This window comes from Melozone crissalis, unplaced genomic scaffold, assembly GCF_028551555.1.
Source record: "Melozone crissalis strain CALT ecotype California unplaced genomic scaffold, PUWL_Pcris_2 ptg000012l_1, whole genome shotgun sequence".
Lineage (NCBI taxonomy): Eukaryota > Metazoa > Chordata > Aves > Passeriformes > Passerellidae > Melozone > Melozone crissalis.
The window spans coordinates 1,801,559-1,819,707 of record NW_026535790.1 but is presented as its reverse complement, the minus strand read 5'-3'; the positions used below and the strand labels follow the sequence as shown (position 1 = coordinate 1,819,707).

Here is an 18,149-nt window from a genome sequence, read left to right as displayed (position 1 = left end):
CATGCGGTAATGGGGGGGGTGTGACCGGGGATGGGGGGACACGGGGTAATGGGGGCGGTGTGACCGGGGATGGGGGGACACGGGGTAATGGGGGCGGTGTGACCGGGGATGGGGGGACATGGGGTAATGGGGGTGTGACCGGGATGGGGGACACGGGGGGACACGGGGCAATGGAGGCGTGACCGGGGATGGGGGGACACGGGGCATGGGGACACGGGGTAATGGGGTACACACGGGGGGACACGGGGTAATAATGGGGGTGTGACTGGGATGGGGGACACGGGGCGTCAGTGGGAAGCAGGAACCGCGGCATCACCGGGGATGGGGTTCGGAGCACGGCGGTGTCACTGCGCACGGGGCAGCTCCGGCGGGGCTCGGAGCACAGCAGTAACGGGGATGTCACTGGAGTGTGGGGTGGGCACCGGGGAAAGGGGACATCCGGAGCACAGGGGTACCGGAGGTGAGGGGCCTGTGGGTTTGGAGTGTGGCGGTAACGGGGATGTCACTCGGGCTGGGTTGGTTGGATTCGGGCTCAGGGTCCTCACTGGGGCTGGGGGCTCGGGGCACTGTCACCGGGCTGGGGGTACCGGGGGGGGGCACAGGGGCGTTGCTGGTTTTGGGGACTGCATCGTCACTGGGTATGGGGGCTCTTGGCACGGAGGTAATGGGGTGCCATCAGGGCTGGGGAGGCTTGGAACGTGCAGATACTGGGCTGTCACCAGGGGGGGAGGACCCAGAACATGGGGTTCCACGAGCAGGTCTGTAACCGTGCTGGGGGCACAGGGACAGCACCAGGGCTGCAGGGTCAGGACTGTGGAGGTGCCTGGGGATGTCATTGGGGCTGGAGGAGCTCAGGACTTGGAGGTTCCAGGGGCTGGAGGGGCCTGGAGGAGGGGACAAAATGGGATCCTCAGCAGGACTCTGGGGCTTGGGGGTGTCACCAGGGCTGGGGGGAATTGGGGTAAAGAGATAATGGGATATCACGAGGCTTGCGTCATGAGATTGACACAGGCTGGGGAGACTCAGGACATGCAGACAGTGTGGTGCCAATGGGGCAGGGGACCTGTGGGCATACAGGGGGCAGTGGGGGGGTGTCCAGGCTGGGGTTCTATCCCCCATGACCCCGGTGCTGGCAGCCTGGCAGCGTCCCTACCTGAACATCTTCAAGCACTTCCGTGTGGAGGAGTGGAAGCGCTCTGCCAAGGAGGGGGACGTGGCCGCCCTCACGGTAACGGGGCCACCGTGGGGTGGGGTGGGGGGCACTGCCAGGGCTGGGCAGTGCTGACCACCCCCGTCCTTCCCTGGCTTCCAAAGGACACGAGGATGAAGGGAACAATCTACCGGATCCGAGGCTCCAACCCAGCCAGCAGCTACCTGCAGCTGCCCCGGGCAGGGACGCAGTCCCTGGGGCTCACAGGGCGCTACCTCTACCTGCTCTTCAGGCCCCTGCCCCACAAGCACTTCCTTGTGCACCTGGATGTCACCACCGAGGTCCGTGACACGGGGTGGCCTCTTACACTGCCATCATTGATTGAAGCACTGGGGATGGCACTGGTGGGCTTGGGGGCTGCAGGATGTGGCTGCTCTTTGCTGCTGGTGGGTCACCCTGAGCTGGAGGTGGTTTCCGTCCTGGTGGCATCTCTGCCGGGGCCAGGGGACGTGGAGGGGACAGGAGACAGGGCCGCATGCCTCCTCTTCTGCAGCACTTCCCTGCCGAAGCCACCAGGGTGACTAAAGCTCCGTGTGTGTCTCTACCCAGGAAAACCAGGTGGTTCGCATCTCCTTCTCCAACCTCTTCAAGGAATTCAAATCCTCGGCCACCTGGCTGCAGTTCCCCTTTGTCTGCGGGGCAGCCAGCGAGAGCACGGCCCGGCGGGGTGAGGAGCTGGGGCTGGGCTGGCACCCCACCACCAGAACTAATTGTTAGAGACCCAATTGAGCTCTCAAGATGGCTCGATGTGTTTGAAGAGAAACTGTGGCTGCCTTATCCCTGGGATGGCCCAAGGCCAGGTTGGATGGGGGGTGGAGCAGTCTGGGCTGGTGGAAAGTGGCCCTGCCCATGGCAGGGGATGGAATGAGATGGGTTTAAAGGTTGTCCCTCCCAACACAAACCATTCCAGGATTTTATGGTAACAGTGATTGGCCTGAGCAGGAGCCCCTCTGCAGCCAGGTCAGAGCTGTAGCTCCTGGTTTGGCCGTCCCCCATCCCTGTTCTCCCAAACAGTGGGGTGCAGTGTCAGGCCAGGCATGAGCCCATGGAGGTGGTGGGATCTCTGTCTGTCCTTCCCCATCCCTGAGCCTACAAGACATGTTTTCCCACTTGGCACAGGCCTGGTGGGAATCTTGCCTGGGAAATACTTCATGCTGAGCCCTGTGACCCCTGTGTCTCCTGTCCAGCAAGGTCCCTGTCTGCAGCCTGTTTCCCACCATTCCTCTCATCCCCAGGTGTCCCTGGAGCAGCCCCGGGTGACGCGCGCTGGACGTGCCTGGTGCTGGACCTGCCCTCCATCCTGGCCCTGTACCTGGCCCGCAGATACAGCCACCTCAGGGGGGTCAAACTCTGCTGCAACCTGCTTGTGAAGAACCTCTGCACCAGCGACCTGCTCTTCGAGCCAGGTGAGGAGCCCGGAGCCTGGACTGGCCTCTGCTGCCTCCTGAGACTGCAGCCCAGCCTGGGGGGAGAGCATGGGGGCTCAGAGCTGAGTTTGCAGCCCTGGCAGAGCCCTGGTGCTCTATGATGTGAACAGAAAGGGCAGAATACTTGGTACAGTGTTAAGTTTGGGACACCTCCAAGCCCCATCCAGCCTGACCTTGGACATTTCCAGGGATCCAGGGGCAGCCACAGCTGCTCTGGGCACCCTGTGCCAGGGCCTGCCCACCCTCCCAGGGAACAATTCCTTCCCAATATCCCATCCATCCCTGCCCTCTGGTAGTTTGAAGCCATTTCCCTTTGTCCTGTTCCTCCAGCCCCTTGTCCAAAGTCCCTCCCCTCCTCTCTTGGAGCCCCTTTAGGCACTGGAAGGACATCTGAAATGGAATACAGTCTCCCAAACTCTGGAGGAAAGTATCCTCTCATTTTCCAGCTGTAAAAGTGAATGAAAAGAGCAAAGTTAAATATCTTTCGAAGGTTAGAAAATTTTTCAGGGGTGAAAATGAAAGGTGTCATCAAACTTCACTTCTGCAAGACTTGTGCTTTTATCTGTTGGAAGAGCCTGTGCTTTTTTTGTGTCAAAAATCTTCCAACCTGCTTTTTTTATCCACCTGCTCAGTGTGGCAGAGGTACTTTGGTCAAATTCTTTGTTTTCTCTCTTTCCTTTTTTGTGCTGGAATTCTGTCTGAACTGCCTGGCCTGCTGGGAAGCATCAGTGAGGAAGAAGTTATAGGGGCTGCTTTGAAATTCCTGAAGCTTACTGTACCTTTCTTGAAACCTTTTCTGTTTCACTTTCCTAAATTTAAAAATTCGTGGAGGAAATAAGAAAATGGGCAATGAGCTTTAAGAGAAATCATACGAAACTGCTGAATCAGTGAACAGAAATGACATGATTCTTGAGCCTGGGGGTTTATAACTGAAACCCAAGGGTTTGTGCTCTGGGTTCTTTGGAGGTTCAGAGTTGCAGGAATACACCTGTGAAATGTGGGTTTGTTGCAAACCTCAGGCTTGTGCTCTTTGTTTCTCTGGTGGGAAGGGGGGTGTGGCTGTATCCCTCAGGGATTCCAGGCAGCTCCCTGGGCTTGGGGAGCTCAGTGTGTGTGTGTGTCCCTGTCTTGCCAGGTGTGACACTGGCCAGGGCCCGCCTGGGTGACCCGTCCTGCCGTGGGGTGGCTCCCATGCCCCGGGAGTTGGCCTTCCCTGTGCCCAAGGGGCAGAAGTGGCACGACCTCTATGACTACATCAGGTATGGCTGCTCCCACCCCTCTGCAGCTCCCAGACCTCCCTGTGCCCCTGGGAGGGGCAGGATGGGCAGTGCCACTTAAGGAATGACAGACCAGGTGAACCTGGGCTGGGTTTTGGTCCCCTCACCTCCAGCATTTTGGTGTTGGTAACAAAAACACCCTTAGTGCCATCCGCCATTGGTACCCTGTGTTTGGAGGACCATGAGGAACAAGGGAGGGATCTTTTGACAGCAAAGAGGCCTCTGTGCCAGGCTGAGGTGCCAGGTGATACTGCTGGGTGCCAATGCAGTATCCCAGTGACACGGTGCCTTCCTCTGCTTCTGCTCAGGTTCCCATCTGAGGGGGCTAAGCTGCTGCACAACTCCATCCAGAAGAGCTTCCCACATCCTGTGGCAGGTGGGAATGCTGGGGATGGCAGCCAAGGCTGTGCCAGCCCAGCTGGGTGCCCTGGGTTTCCAAAAGAGCTCCACCTGCTCCTTGTGTTGCCCAGGTGACCAAGTCCTGCAGGAGCCCGGCCACCCACCGACCCAGCTGGTGACGCGCTCCAGAGCAGCCTGTGACCTGCCTCCTGTCCAGCAGATGAGCAGTCCCAAAGCTGTAAGTGCACCCTGGAGGAGGCTGCAGCTCCTTCCTTCCTGCTTCCCATGGAGCTTTTCCCTGTGTCTTAATTTAAGAGGTAGAAGCTGCTTGTTGTCATTGGCAGCTGCTCCAGGCACGGTCTGGTGACCACAGCCCTGCAGTGACTGCCTGGGGGTGCAGTGCAGCACAGACAGGAGATGTGCCAAGTACCTTGGGATCTCCAGACATCCATCTTCCCTGTCTCTGTGGAGGCAGTAGATCGGTGTGGCTTCAAGTTATAGATAAGGCAGTGAGGTGTGGAGACCAAGGAATGTGAGCAGTGCCCTCAGGGGCAGAGCAGGGTGTGGAGCTGGCACTGCTGGGGCTGCAGGCACTGCTGGGGCTGCAGGCACTGCTGGGGCTGCAGGCAGCTGCCCTCAGCTTGGTTTTCCCTTCCCTGTGACCGTGTTCACAGGGGTTTTTCGATGAGGGAAGAGATGAGGATCTGACTCCATGTTTCAGAAGGCTGATTTATTATTTTATGATATATATTACACTAAAACTATACTAAAAGAATAGAAGAAAAGGTTTCATCAGAAGGCTGGCTAAGAATAGAACAGCAAAGAATGATAACAAAGGTTTGTGGCTTGGCTCTCTGTCTGAGCCAGCTGACTGTGATTTGCCATTAATTAGAAACAACCACATGAGACCAATCACAGATGCACCTGTTGCATTCCACAGCAGCAGATAACCATTGTTTACATTTTGTTCCTGAGGCCTCCCAGCTTCTTCAGGATGAAAAATCCTAAGGAAAGGATTTTTCATAAAAGATGTCTGTGACACCTCCCCACTGGGGTGATGTGGGATCTGGGGTCCAGGCTGGCTCACCAGTGTGGTGGGGGGTGTTGGGAAGCCATCCTCATGCTGTGGAGAGGGAGAACTGAGGAGCACAACCTCTCTTATTAGAGGGTGTCCAAAGGATGGCTGTGAGGGTGGTGAAAGGTCTAGAGGGGAAGGGTTAAGAGGTGCAGCAGCCACTTGGTTTGGTCAGATGGAGTGAAAGAGACTGAGGTCACACGTTGTCAGGGGCTGCAGCTCTGATCTCTGCTCCCTGTGACAAGGACAGGACCCAGGGAATGGCTGGAGCTGTGTCAGGGCAGGTTTTAATGGATATTAGATAAAGGTTCTTCCCCCAGAGGGTGGTTGGGCACTGAGCAGTCTCCCCAGGGCAGGGGTCCAAATGTGCCAGAGCCCCGGGAGCATTTGGACAAGGCTCTGGTTTGCTGTCTGGAGGAGATGAACTGTGTACAGACAGTGCTGGGGGTGTAAGGAGAGGGCTGGTTAACAACCTGGCCCAGCCAGGTACCCACAGGGCTGCTCTCCCTCCAGAATTTTTCCTCCTTGCCCCTGGGCAGGTGGAGGGCACTGGGAGGAGAGCTGAGCTCTGTCTGGGGCTTTGCTCTTTCTCAGGTGCCACGTCTGTGTCCTGTGGTGACAAAAAGCATCCCTGAGGTTCACCTGGCAGTGCCAGGGCCTGGGGGAGCTGTTCCTGCTGCAGACCCCGTGCTGGAGGAGAAGCTGCACAGTGCAGGGGACACGAGGCAGCCACTGCCACTCAGTGCTGGTGGCATCCATGTCTATGCTCATCAGAGGAGGGGACAGACAGCCCGAGCTATCCCTGGCTCACAGGAGGTGTGTGAAGTTCTGGAGGGTCACAAGGTGGCCTTGGGGTTTTTCTTTGGGGTATTTGCCTTTGTTTCTAATGAAGGGAGAGAGGGAACACAAGGTTCATGCTGGGGTTTCAGTTAAACCCATGGAGTCCCAAAGCTGCAGAGGAGCAGTTCTTGCCACTGGCACCCTCCCTGCTTTCACAGAGGGACCCTGTGCTCAAATGTGCTGACCTCAAGCCCAGGTTTGCCCAGGTGTGTACAGGTAGGGCTCTGGCCCTTTTGCCATCCCACAGGTGAGCCCCAGCCTGGCCCTTTTGCCATCCCACAGGTGAATCCCAGCCTGCAGGACAGCCCTGAAAGTGTCCCAGGCCAGGTTGGACAGGGCTTGGAGCAACCTGGGCTGGTGGAAGGTGTCCCTGCCATGGCCAGGGGGGTGAAATGGGTGGACTTTAAGGTCCCTTCCAGCCCAAACCAGTCTGGGATTGTCACAGTGTCTCCAGGGTATCACTGGGGATGGATGGGAGAGCTGCTCAACTCAGAAACCCCAGCTCCTCCTGCTGCCAGCTCTGACTCTGCCACGTTAAATGCTTTTAAGTTGTCCCCTCTGACAGGAGAAACCCAAAGCTGCCTCTGTGTTTCAGAGAGCCAAGCTCTGGGGCTGGGGTGCCCATGGAGGGTGGTCCCCAGCCTGGTTCTGAGCATGATGGTGCTCTCTGGTTTTCTTTTCCAGGGGCTTGTGCCAGATCCCATCCTGAAGCTGAGAACAATTATTGGCTTTGGAGGCTGCAGCACCAAATGGGTCAGTGGCTTGGGTGAGCTGGGGAGTTGATCTGTCACTGTGTGGCCAGGATATGGATGTTTTGGAGGTGTGAAATGCAGCTGAGTGTGGCACTGCTTGATGTGGAAAATATCCCAAAGTGGGTGAGCCTGAGCATCTGTGACAACTGCTCTGCTGTTAGGATGGTGAACTAAAAATTATGGGGCCCATTAGACAGAATTATAGGATGGAAAAGCCCTCTAAGGACATCAATTCCAGCTGATTTTCCCAGGAATCCCCGGCCTTCCACTGACCCATGTCCTCAAGTGCCACATCCACATGTCTTTTAAATCCTTCCAGGGATGGTGACTCCACCACTGCCCTGGGCAGCTGTGCCAGTGCTTGACCATCCTTCCAATGAAGAAATTTTCCCATGATCAAATCTAAACCTCCCCTGGCAAAACTTGAGGCCCTTTCTCTTCTTCCCTGGGAGCAGAGCCTGACCCTCACCCAGCTGCCCCCTCCTGTCAGGGAGTTGTGGAGATCCAGAAGGTCCAGGCTGAGGTCCCCCAGCTGCCTCTCATCAGATTTGTTCTCCAGACCCTTCACTACATTCCACTTCTTTTTAACACATTAAAACTGGTGCTGCTTTGTTGGAGGCTGGGAAGGAAGGGCTGTGGTTTGGATTGTTTCTGTGGCACACTGGGCCTTGTCTGTGGTCTCTGTTAAAAGAAGGGTTGATTTGGTTCAGTCAGTTCAAGCAACGTTGTTTTCCTTGCATCTGCTATTCAGTGGCATGGAAGGGACCTTAAAGTCCATCCCATTCCATCCTCTGCCACAGGCAGGGCCAGCTTCCACTAGCCCAGGTTGTTCCACACCCATCCAACCCAGCCTTGGACACTTCCAGGGCTGGGGAAGTGCCTGGGCTGTGGGGCAGTTTTTGAGCTGTGTCCTCATCTATGGTCTCTTTGAGCCAGGTCTCATAAGCTTTTGGAGATTTATATCACACCTGAGATAGCTCAGCTACCTGAGAAGGCATAAAATCAGCAGGATGGCTTCTGTGGTAGTGTTGGAAACAAAAAAGTTTTAAGAAAAAGCAAAATAACAAAACTCTTTACAGAGAAAAGCTGAGCCAGGTGCAAGAGGTCCTTGCCCTGGTAAAACACCTCACAAAAGCTATTAGTTTGTTTGTTGTCTCATTTTTCTAGTAAATTGCTCAGGTTGGACTTTTTGGCTCCTGTCCAATTGGCTATCCTTAAGTTTGAGGTGAAGTCCCCCAGGTCCTGTGAGGTGTCTTTATCCAATCGAGGAGAGAAACTTCTGGGCTTTTTTCCTCTTTAAGGACACAAAGGACAGTTTAGTCACTCCCTCAAGGGAGCACATTCCCACAGTGTCCTGTGTGTCGGGTCTGCAGGCCCTGTGGACGCGGGACAGCACGGCCGTGGTGTACCCCTGCCACGCCGTCATTGTGGCCCTGCTCCTCCAGACTGGCGAGCAGAGGTTCTTCCTTGGCCACACAGACAAGGTGAGTGGGAACCCCTGCCAGCCCTGCTCCATCCCTGTCCTGTCCCCTGGGCTCTGTGTGCTCCCCTGTGGCCGTGTCCCTGCAGGTGGCAGCGCTGGCCTTCAGCGGCAGCGGCTCCGTGCTGGCCTCGGCGCAAGCTGGGCCCCGCGGCCTCGGCCGCCTCTGGGACTTCCCCACGGGAACCTGCCTGAACCTCTTCAAAACCCACCTGCACGGCCTGGTGTCCCTCAGGTGGGTGCTCAGCAGTGCAGCACAGCAGCTGTTCCTAGGATGGATTGTAGGATTGATGGGGGGACACACGGTTGGGATGGATGGAGACAGATCTCTGCAGCCAGGTCAGGAACTTGGGGTTTATTGCAAAGGGCCTGGGGGCAGGGCCCTGCTGGGAGCTGCAGCCACAGCTCAGAATAGGCTGAGAGAAGAGAGGGGCAGAGAGGGTAAGACAGTAAAAGGCAAGAGCTAAGAGATAAGAGTAAGAGCTAAGAGAGTGAAGTTCCCATTACAATACAATAAATCATCTTCTGTGTTGAATGTTCTGATTCTCACTTAACCAGTCTGGTACAATATACAAATCCTATAGCATTTCCATACAGCCTATAAGAATCATTACATTACCATACTGTGCTACGTTTTAAACCCTATAAACTCCTCTTTGGACCCCTTCTGCCAAGCTGGCAGGGTCTGCTCTGACCCTTGGGCCTGTCTGCAAGCAGAGGGTGTTGTTTCATCAAAAGGAGATTACCTTCAGCTGGCCATGCCATTGTTTTCCAGTTGTTCAGTAACTGAGGGATCTCAAAGCTTGCTTTCATTTCAATCTCGCTTATAGTTTCCATATTCTCAAAATCTTTTGCCAGGCAATCATATCTATAAGGCTTTCCTGTTTCATCTTCCCCAGCAATAAATTATAGCTGCCTGTGTTTGTTACCAAACCTGCTGGTGGCTGGCCTGGATGTGCTGCCACCTCTGTGCTGAGCTTATCCCTCAGCTCTTGCTGTCTCCCCGTCCCCACTGCTTGTCCCCTTTCATGCCCTGTGAGGATGAACCCAGGGTACAAGGAGCTGTTTTTCACCAGGTCTCTCTTCCTGCAGCTTTTCCCACAGTGGAGCTGTTCTGTGTGGTGTGGGGAAGGACGTGCACAGCAAAACGGTGAGAGCTGACACAGGCTGGGAGGTTTCCCTGGGAGAGCTGTTCTCCCAGATTCTGTAGTTATTTTCCAGGCAAACCTCTGCTCTCAGCTTTCCTAGAAATGTTCTTGGGGGACATCCCTGTCTCATTAGCTGCCTAGAGAATACTTTCCCTCTGACTGATGCTTGTGGGTGTTCCTCAGCTGCAAGTGAACAAATCCTTCTGGAAGCAGCTGGAGAGACGTGCTGGGGTTGTGCTTTGGGGCTGTTCTATCCCTGGAATGGTCCCAGCTAGGAGCCAGGCAGGGTGATGGAATTATATCTTTATTTTAATAGCATTTAGGGCAAGATGTGAGGTGAAATCTTCCAGCTCCAGGCATGACTGTGGGAAGGGATGCCAGGCACTGGAGCTGCCACCCAGCTTTGTAGCTGGGGATGACGCAGATCCCACGTGGAGCAGTCAAAAATAAACTTGTTCCATGGGACTGAGGGTTTTGTTTTGTTAGTGGAACTGTTTTTTATCCTTTAGTGACGACCATCAGCAATTAGCTGTGCCATCACTAAGTGAAGGAGAAGCCACACAGTGCTCTGTTTTTCCCTGCACGTGGCAGTGTTCTGTGATCCGTGTGGGAGCAGGGGAGGTGGGATCAGTGGGGGGAAAGCTGGGTGGGAGAATGGGGGTGCTGGGGGAGTATCTCCCCCAGGGTGATGCCTCAGCCCATGCCAGCCTCTGAGGTGATGCTGGGTTTGGTTTTAACACTGTGCTGGAGTGCAGAGCATCCTCCTGCATTTCTGTTTGCTTTGGGCAGAGGGTTTGACTCTTGCCCCTGGTGATGGGCACTGAGGGCACACAGAGCTGTCCTGAGCAGTGGGCACGTGCTGCCTCCTGCTCCCTCAGCCCTGGGACTGCTCCTATATCCCAGCAGGCAGAGTTCCCACTGCTCTGTGGATTTTCTCTCCAAGTCTGAGCCCTGTTGCCAGGCAGCCCTGGGATTTAGAACCTGTAATTATGGATTGCAGAAAAGGATATTGCCATGAAGCTTTGCAAAGCTGTTGGACTGTCCTAAACCCTCTGTGCAATGGGTTTTATTTCCCTGCTCCAGCTCTGTTATCAATACTTTGTGCCCAGCTCTGGAGCAGCTGGGGGATGAAAAGCTCTTGTGCTGCCAAGGTTTTGAGCAGCTCTCCCATCATATTTTTTTGTTCCAGATGGTGGTGGTGTGGAACACTGCTCAGGTGACCCGTGGTGGAGGCGTGACTGTGCTGGCCAAAGCACACACAGATGTGGACATCCAAGCCATGAAGATTGCTTTCTTTGATGATACCAGGTAGTGTGCCAGGAAAATAAATTGAAAGTATTGATTCTTAGATATTGGGAAGGAATTGTTCCCTGGGAGGGTGGGCAGGCCCTGGCACAGGGTGCCCAGAGAAGCTGTCACTGTACTATATGTGGAAGTGTCCAAGGCCAGGTTGGACAGGGCTTGGGACAGCCTGGGACAGTGGAAGGTGTCCCGGCCCATAGCAGGGAATGGAACGAGATGAGCTTTAAGGTCCCTTCACCCCAAACCCCTTTTATTTGATAACTCTGGCACGGCTGGGGGAGAATTGTGGTGCTGCAGCCATTGGTTGCCATTCCTGCTCTCAGTCCTTGCTGTCAGCAGCCCCTGGGACACTGCCCTGCCTTCGGGGGCCTGTGGAGCCCTGCCCTGGTGCTCAGGCCGTGTCTCCCTGCACAGGATGGTGTCCTGTGGCCGGGACAACGTCAGGCTGTGGCGAGTGCGGAGTGGGGCCCTGCGCTCGTGTCCCGTCCCCCTGGACGAGTACCACACCCTGGAGTTCACTGACCTGGCCTTTGAGGAGGGGCCCCAGCAGGAGCCAGAGGACCGTGCGCTGTAAGGGGCTGGGAGGGGCTGTGGGTGTGCCCTGTGAGGGGCTGTGTGTGTGCCCTGTGTGTGCCCTGTGTGTGCCCTGCGAGGGGCTGTGTGTGCCCTGTGAGGGGCTCTGTGTGTGTGTGCCCTGTGAGGGGCTGTGTGTGTGTGTGCCCTGTGAGGGGCTGTGTGTGTGTGTGCCCTGTGAGGAGCTGTGTGTGTGTGTGCCCTGTGAGGGGCTCTGTGTGTGTGTGCCCTGTGAGGAGCTGTGTGTGTGTGTGCCCTGTGAGGGGCTGTGTGTGTGTGCACTGTGAGGGGCTCTGTGTGTGTGTGCTCTGTGAGGAGCTGTGTGTGTGTGTGCCCTGTGAGGGGCTGTGTGTGTGTGCACTGTGAGGGGCTCTGTGTGTGTGTGCTCTGTGAGGAGCTGTGTGTGTGTGTGCCCTGGGAGGGGCTCTGTGTGTGTGTGTGTGTGCCCTGTGAGGGGCACTGTGTGTGTGTGTGTGTGTGTGTGTGTGTGTGCCCTGTGAGGGGCTCTGTGTGTGTGCCCCGTGAGGGGCTCTGTGTGTGTGGGTGTGCCCTGTGAGGGGCACTGTGTGTGTGTGTGTGCCCTGTGAGGGGCACTGTGTGTGTGTGTGTGTGTGTGTGTGTGTGTGCCCTGTGAGGGGCTCTGTGTGTGTGCCCCGTGAGGGGCTCTGTGTGTGTGGGTGTGCCCTGTGAGGGGCACTGTGTGTGTGTGTGTGCCCTTTGAGGGGCTCTGTGTGTGTGTGCCCTGGGAGGGGCTCTGTGTGTGTGCCCTGTGAGGGGCTGTGTGTGTGTGTGCCCCGTGAGGGGCACTGTGTGTGTGTGTGTGTGTGTGTGTGCCCCGTGAGGGGCACTGTGTGTGTGCCCTGGGAGGGGCTCTGTGTGTGTGTGTGTGCCCCGTGAGGGGCACTGTGTGTGTGCCCTGGGAGGGGCTCTGTGTGTGTGTGTGCCCTGGGAGGGACTGTGTGTGTGTGTGTGTGTGCCCTGTGAGGGGCTCTGTGTGTGTGTGTGCCCTGTGAGGGGCTCTGTGTGTGTGTGTGTGCCCTGTGAGGGGCTCTGTGTGTGTGTGTGCCCTGTGAGGGGCTCTGTGTGTGTGCCCTGTGAGGGGCTCTGTGTGTGTGTGTGTGTGTGCCCTGTGTGTGTGCCCTGTGAAGGGCTCTCTGTGCCCTGTGAGGGGCTGTGTGCATCCACACCAACCAGGCCAGAACACCAGTCTTCAGGGTCTTGGTCTCTGTCTTTGTGATGGTCGTGAGGCAAATGACGGAAACTTCAGACCATGAGGGGAACTTTAGACGTCTCTTACTGCCTGTCACTGTCACCTGTCCCTGGCAGCCCAGAGGAGGGAGCTCTGCAGCTCTCCCTGTCAGCATTCTCCTTCCCCCTCCACTACGGCACTGTGCTGGGCTTCTCCCTCAAAATACAGCTGCCCTCTGGAGCTGGGAGAGACTCTCCCCACTCAGCACATGTCACCTCCCAAAAGGGCTTTGGCTGCTCACAGAACAGCCTCTTTTCTCTTGCCATGCTGCTGTTGTGCCATATTTAGTGACTCTCTCCCCACCTGAAGCTCTCTGTAGGTTTCCTGGGTCAGCGGGAGGAGCCTGGCACACATTCTCTTGCATACAGACACACACTTTGTTGTTTTATTTTAATCATCAAAGCCAGACCTTTGTTGCCACCCCATGTTGTCCCACAAAGGCAGAGCTGTCAGCTCAGCCAGCCTGTAGCAGAGGGAGGCTTCTTTCTGGAGTTTATGGCAAGCTTTTAGCTCTTTTGCTAATTTCTATTCCAAAGGGTCAGGAAACTAAATAGGAAGCTCTGACTTCTTTGGAGGTGTGTGCAACACTTGGACACCTTGTTGACCTCTTATATTTCTTGTGAGCCAGGATTGCTTTACACAAACAAGGTAAGCCAAGGTGGCTTTTTACTAAAAGCAAATCTCTCCTGGTTTTTTTCCACAGCTTTGTGTGCAGCAGGAGTGGCCACGTGCTGGAGGTGGACTACAAGAACGTCTGTGTGCGGAGTGCACGGCGCCTGCTGCCTGCACAGCCCCAGGAGGACGGGCAGGAGCAGGCAGGGAACAGCTCAGGTGGGAGCAGGAACAGGCAGGGAACAGCTCAGGTGGGAACAGGAGCAGGCAGGGAACAGGAGCAGCTCAGGTGGGAGCAGGAACAGGCAGGGAACAGCTCAGGTGGGAGCAGGAACAAGCAGAGAACAGCTCAGGTGGGAGCAGGAGCAGGCAGGGAGCAGCTCAGGTGGGAGCAGGAGAAGGCAGGGAGCAGGAACAGCTCAGGTGGGAGCAGGAGCACACAGGGAACAGCTCAGGTGGGAGCAAGACCAGGCAAGGAACAGCTCAGGTAGGAGCAGGCAGGGAACAGGAGCAGCTCAGGTGGGAGCAGGAACAGGCAGGGAACAGCTCAGTTGGGAACAGAAGCAGCTCAGGTTGGGAGCAGGAGCAGGCAGGGAACAGGAGCAGCTCTGGTGGGAACAGGAGCAGCAGGGAACAGGAGCAACTCAGGTAGGAGCAGGAGCAGGTAAGGAACAGCTCAGGTGGGAGCAGGAGCAGGCAGGGAACACTCAGGTGGGAGCAGGAGCAGCTCAGGTGGGAGCAGGAGCAGGAGCAGGCAGGGAGAGCAGGACCAACAACCAGTGACCACCTCCACCACCACTGGGGTCAGAAATCTCAAACCAAGCAGCTCTTTACCTACTCCTGAAGGATTATTTTGGGGTTGTTTAGATCATTGCTATTTGTCTCTTAAGGACTGCAAATAATCTTCCTTAGTACAGCAAAGTATCGTTTTAAGAAAGATTTTAGCATTTTAAATGCTGATTGCACTTTCAGAGAAACACTACTTTTAGAAACATGAGACAAGGTCTTCATTTGCTGATGGGAGGCTTAATGGAGAGATGGAAAAAGAACTAAGATTAACGAAAAAGATGAATTTAGGGATTTTTTCATTATTCAGCTGCCGCAGAGCGTTCGGGGAATCTTTGTAGCTCTACATTAAGTAGACCAACTTTCAGCTCTTCCATTAACTTGAGCAGCAGAAAGAATTCACTTTCAAGTGTGATTGCTCTGATATCTTAAAACTTAGTGCATAGTTTGCTTTGGCAAATTGAGCTAATCAATCTATAATGTGGCCTTTGAGAGGCAAGCAACTGCAGTTCTCACTTCATGGGCAGGAAAGAGCCCAAGAGGAGATGAAACAAAGTCCTTGGTGCCTCCTGGTCTCAGTGCTGGCTCTGACTTATGGCCTTTAGACCAGAATTTAGGTTGGATATTGGGGAAAATTTCTTGACTGAAAGTGGGGTAAGGCATTGGAGCAAGCTGCCCATTCTGTCCCTGGAAATGTTCAAAAAGCCTGTGGTGGCACCTGAGTGTGGCACCTGGGGACATGGGCTGGTGGGGGGATAATGGTTGGGCTCAATGATGTTTTCCAACCTTAATGATTCTATGAATCAAGAAGTCCCAGTCTGTGGATCTGTATCTCCCTTCTGCAGAGAGGCTTTGGGGCAGGGCAGTGAAAGGGTTTGTACCTCAGGCAGTTAATCTGGGATATCCTTTGCTATAGGATCCTGTTTAAGGCAAAAATATGGCAGAGGTAGGAATCTTCTGTGCCTGGCAAGAGTTTCACTCTGGTAAAGAGGAGTTTGGAGCCCTGAGAAGGGCTGGCTGAGACCCCTCAGCCTGTTCTGCCTGTCACTGTGGGGTTCCTGCATCCTCCTCAGGCTCCAGCAGGGTCTGGGTGGGCTGCCAGCCTCAGCTCTTGCATTGGCCCCCTGTCAGGTTGAGATTTCTTGTTTCACCTGTATAAGGAGCTGTTGTTTCTTGGGTTTCCAGGCCCTGGGATTGCTATAAACAGCATCAGCATGTCCTCGAGCTTCTGTGCCACGGGATCAGAGGATGGCTACGTGAGGCTGTGGCTGCTGGACTTCTCAGCTGCTGTCCTGGAGGCAGGTGAGTAGAGGTGGGAGTGGAGCTTCTGAGCTGCACATGTCCTGCTGCAGATCCAGAGCTCCACTGCCACAGCTCCCACAGCAACCCTCGTGAGTCAGGGCTGTGTGACGTGTGCTGCCTCCAGGGCTCACTGCCTTGGAAGTCTTCAGTGGCAATTATTCATGTTTATTCTTGTAACTCATAGCAGAAAGGCAGGATCTCCTGGGAGAGAGCAGATTTTCCATCTTGATTTCTGTCCCCTTCTAGCCACAGCTCATCTGTCCATGAAAAATTAGGGGAGAAGTCGAGCAGTCCTTGATTGTTTTTGAAACAATCACCATTACAGCAGAGCCCAGGAATGCTAGGAAGGGCAGAGACTAATCTCTAATCTGTCACAACTCACACCTGCAAGCATTCAGTCTTTGGGTCGTGGGCATTGCTTTCCTAAATGTGGGTCTGTGTCACAGATATGTTTTATGAAAAATCTTTTCCTTAGAATTTTTTCTCCTGAGAAGCTGAGAGACCTCAGAAACAAAAAGTAAACATTGATTATCTGCTGCTGTGGAATGCATCTGTGATTGGTCTGATGTGGTTGTTTCTAATTAATGGCCAGTCACAGTCAGCTGGCTCGGACTGTCTCAGTCAGTCACAAGCTTTTGTTATCATTCCATTTGTATTCTTAGCCAGCCTTCTGATGAAATTCTTTCTTCTATTCTTTTAGTATAGTTTTAATATAATATATATCATAAAATAATAAATCAAGCCTTCTGAAACATGGAGTCAACATTGTCATCTTTCCCTCATCCTAAGACCCCTGTGAACACTGCCACAATCTGTAGCTGTGTTCCAGCTGCTCTTTTCCCAGAGGATTTATTGACTCCTGTGTCTTTCCCCAGAGCATGAGGCTTCAGTGAGTTGTGTCTGCATCAGCCCAGATGGCCACAAAGTGCTGTCCACGACAGCTGCTGGGAGCCTGGGCTACCTGGACGTGCAGGCCCGGGACTACAGCACGCTGATGCGCTCCCACGGGGGCTCCATGCTGGGCTTCTCCCTGCAGGGCAAGGGGGAGCACATGGCAACAGTGGCCCAGGACAGCACCATCCGAGTGTGGGACCTCGCCTCAAGGCAGCAGGTGGGTGACACAACAGGCAGGTTGTTAGGAAGGATGGAAGTTGGACAAGAAAGTCTCACAGATATGTGTATGCTTAGCAGAAAGATTTTTCAATGTAGGGTCTGATGGAATAGAGATGGAAGCAAGTTTTGATATAGAAGAAAAGAATTGCTGAGCCAGTCTCACTGGATAACCAAGGAGGCAAAGGGTGTGTTAGTTAGAAAGGGTTTTTATGACTTAGAGCAAAGGATAAACCCACCCCAAACAGAAGATGTTTTTACCAAGCAGAAGGAGAGCACAGGCAAACAAGTTAGCAAAGCTGCAAGTAGAAAAAAGGTCTCAGAATTTTGCACTGCAGGAAAACTGAAAAACATCTTCTAGCTTAAACTGTAATGTACTAACTTTTAGTGATTGGAGAATAGTAACATGAATATGGTAATTATAGGAGTTATGATAGGCTATAGATAAAAGTTAAGGTATAGATTGGTTCTGCTATATTAAGATGCTCAGCAAAGAAAAGTCTATAATGCACTGTAACCAAAACCAAAGGGTCTCCAGGCCTGCCTGCAGCTGGAGCTGACACCTGTAGGCACAGGCTCTGTCACCCACGACCCTGGACTGCTGTAACCTCTTGGATGGCATAAACTGCATTTTGGAGAGCTGCCTGGAGTCCTGCATCTCTCATTTAGGCTCTTACAGGAGGTGGTGTCTCAGGGTTATTAAGAGTCTCCCTGGTCTCTGTTTGGTGCAATTATCAAAGCCCCACAGTTCAGGAGCCCTCCCTGAGGCATGAGGGGCACCGTGGGCAAGAGACCCTTTGGAAGTACCAAATTCTGAGCTTGTGGAATTCACATTCTCTGAACCTGAAAGAAGCACAGAAAAGCATGATCAAAACAATTCTTATCTCATTGGCTGCTCCTGTGTGGTGCCAAAGTGAAATACAATATAGAATTGTTTACCCACAGTGATGGTGGTTTGTGTCCTTGGCCTATCAGGGCCAAGGGTGTGTGCAGACTGTTGGACAGCAGTCAGTCACAAAATTCTAAGCAGTGTACAAATTTAGTTTAAATGTAATGTGATATAGTGTAATATAATATAAAATAGTATAATAAAGTAATTAATTAACCTTCTAATAAGATAATCCTCATCATTCCTCCTGGACGTCAGGCAAACATATCACCAATACGAGGTATTGTTGGACACAACTATTTCCCTTTCCTCCATCTTTTGAAGATTGCTTTGTAGCACAAACCATAACACCCACGGGCTTTATCTGAGTGCCCAAAGACTCAGGACTTCATTGGGTCTTGGATCCATCCAGGCAGGAGCAGGGACATGCTTGTGGTGGAGATGTGAGGCTGATCACTTGTTGGGTCCAGCTGCAGCTCCAGTGCTCTCCAGCTTAGTGCCTGTGGTGTCTCTTCCCTGCAGCTGTATGACTTCTCAGCTGCAGAGGAGACTCCCTGTACTGTGGCCTTCCACCCCTTCTGGAAGATGCTGGCCTGTGGCTTCGACAGCGGGGTGGTGAGGATCTTCAACCTGGCTGCCTTTGACCTCCTGCTGGAGCACAAGTGAGTGAAGTGGGAGCTCCAGGGATCCAACTGGGTGTCCTGGTGATGAGACAGAGCCACAGTGACACTCATGGAGCTCCACAAGCCTCAGGTCCCAGCTGGGTGGGCTTGGGGCA

General features: G+C 54.0%; 1 protein-coding gene across 1 annotated transcript in view; it reads left to right on the top strand.

Annotated features, from left to right (window-relative positions):
- Positions 1–1,117: 1,117 nt before the first annotated feature.
- WDR90 (WD repeat domain 90) overlaps positions 1,118–18,149 on the top strand; it is a 36,761-nt gene continuing 19,729 nt past the window's right edge. Inside the window, exons 1-18 of the mRNA XM_054270871.1 lie at positions 1,118–1,228; positions 1,315–1,491; positions 1,760–1,877; positions 2,446–2,616; positions 3,773–3,896; positions 4,223–4,290; positions 4,385–4,491; positions 5,923–6,144; positions 6,853–6,921; positions 8,294–8,404; positions 8,490–8,635; positions 9,493–9,550; positions 10,738–10,856; positions 11,265–11,420; positions 13,376–13,503; positions 15,256–15,372; positions 16,248–16,483; positions 17,894–18,033. Coding sequence (XP_054126846.1) covers positions 1,118–1,228; positions 1,315–1,491; positions 1,760–1,877; positions 2,446–2,616; positions 3,773–3,896; positions 4,223–4,290; positions 4,385–4,491; positions 5,923–6,144; positions 6,853–6,921; positions 8,294–8,404; positions 8,490–8,635; positions 9,493–9,550; positions 10,738–10,856; positions 11,265–11,420; positions 13,376–13,503; positions 15,256–15,372; positions 16,248–16,483; positions 17,894–18,033 — 2,378 coding nt within the window. The remainder of the gene's footprint in view (positions 1,229–1,314; positions 1,492–1,759; positions 1,878–2,445; positions 2,617–3,772; positions 3,897–4,222; positions 4,291–4,384; positions 4,492–5,922; positions 6,145–6,852; positions 6,922–8,293; positions 8,405–8,489; positions 8,636–9,492; positions 9,551–10,737; positions 10,857–11,264; positions 11,421–13,375; positions 13,504–15,255; positions 15,373–16,247; positions 16,484–17,893; positions 18,034–18,149) is intronic.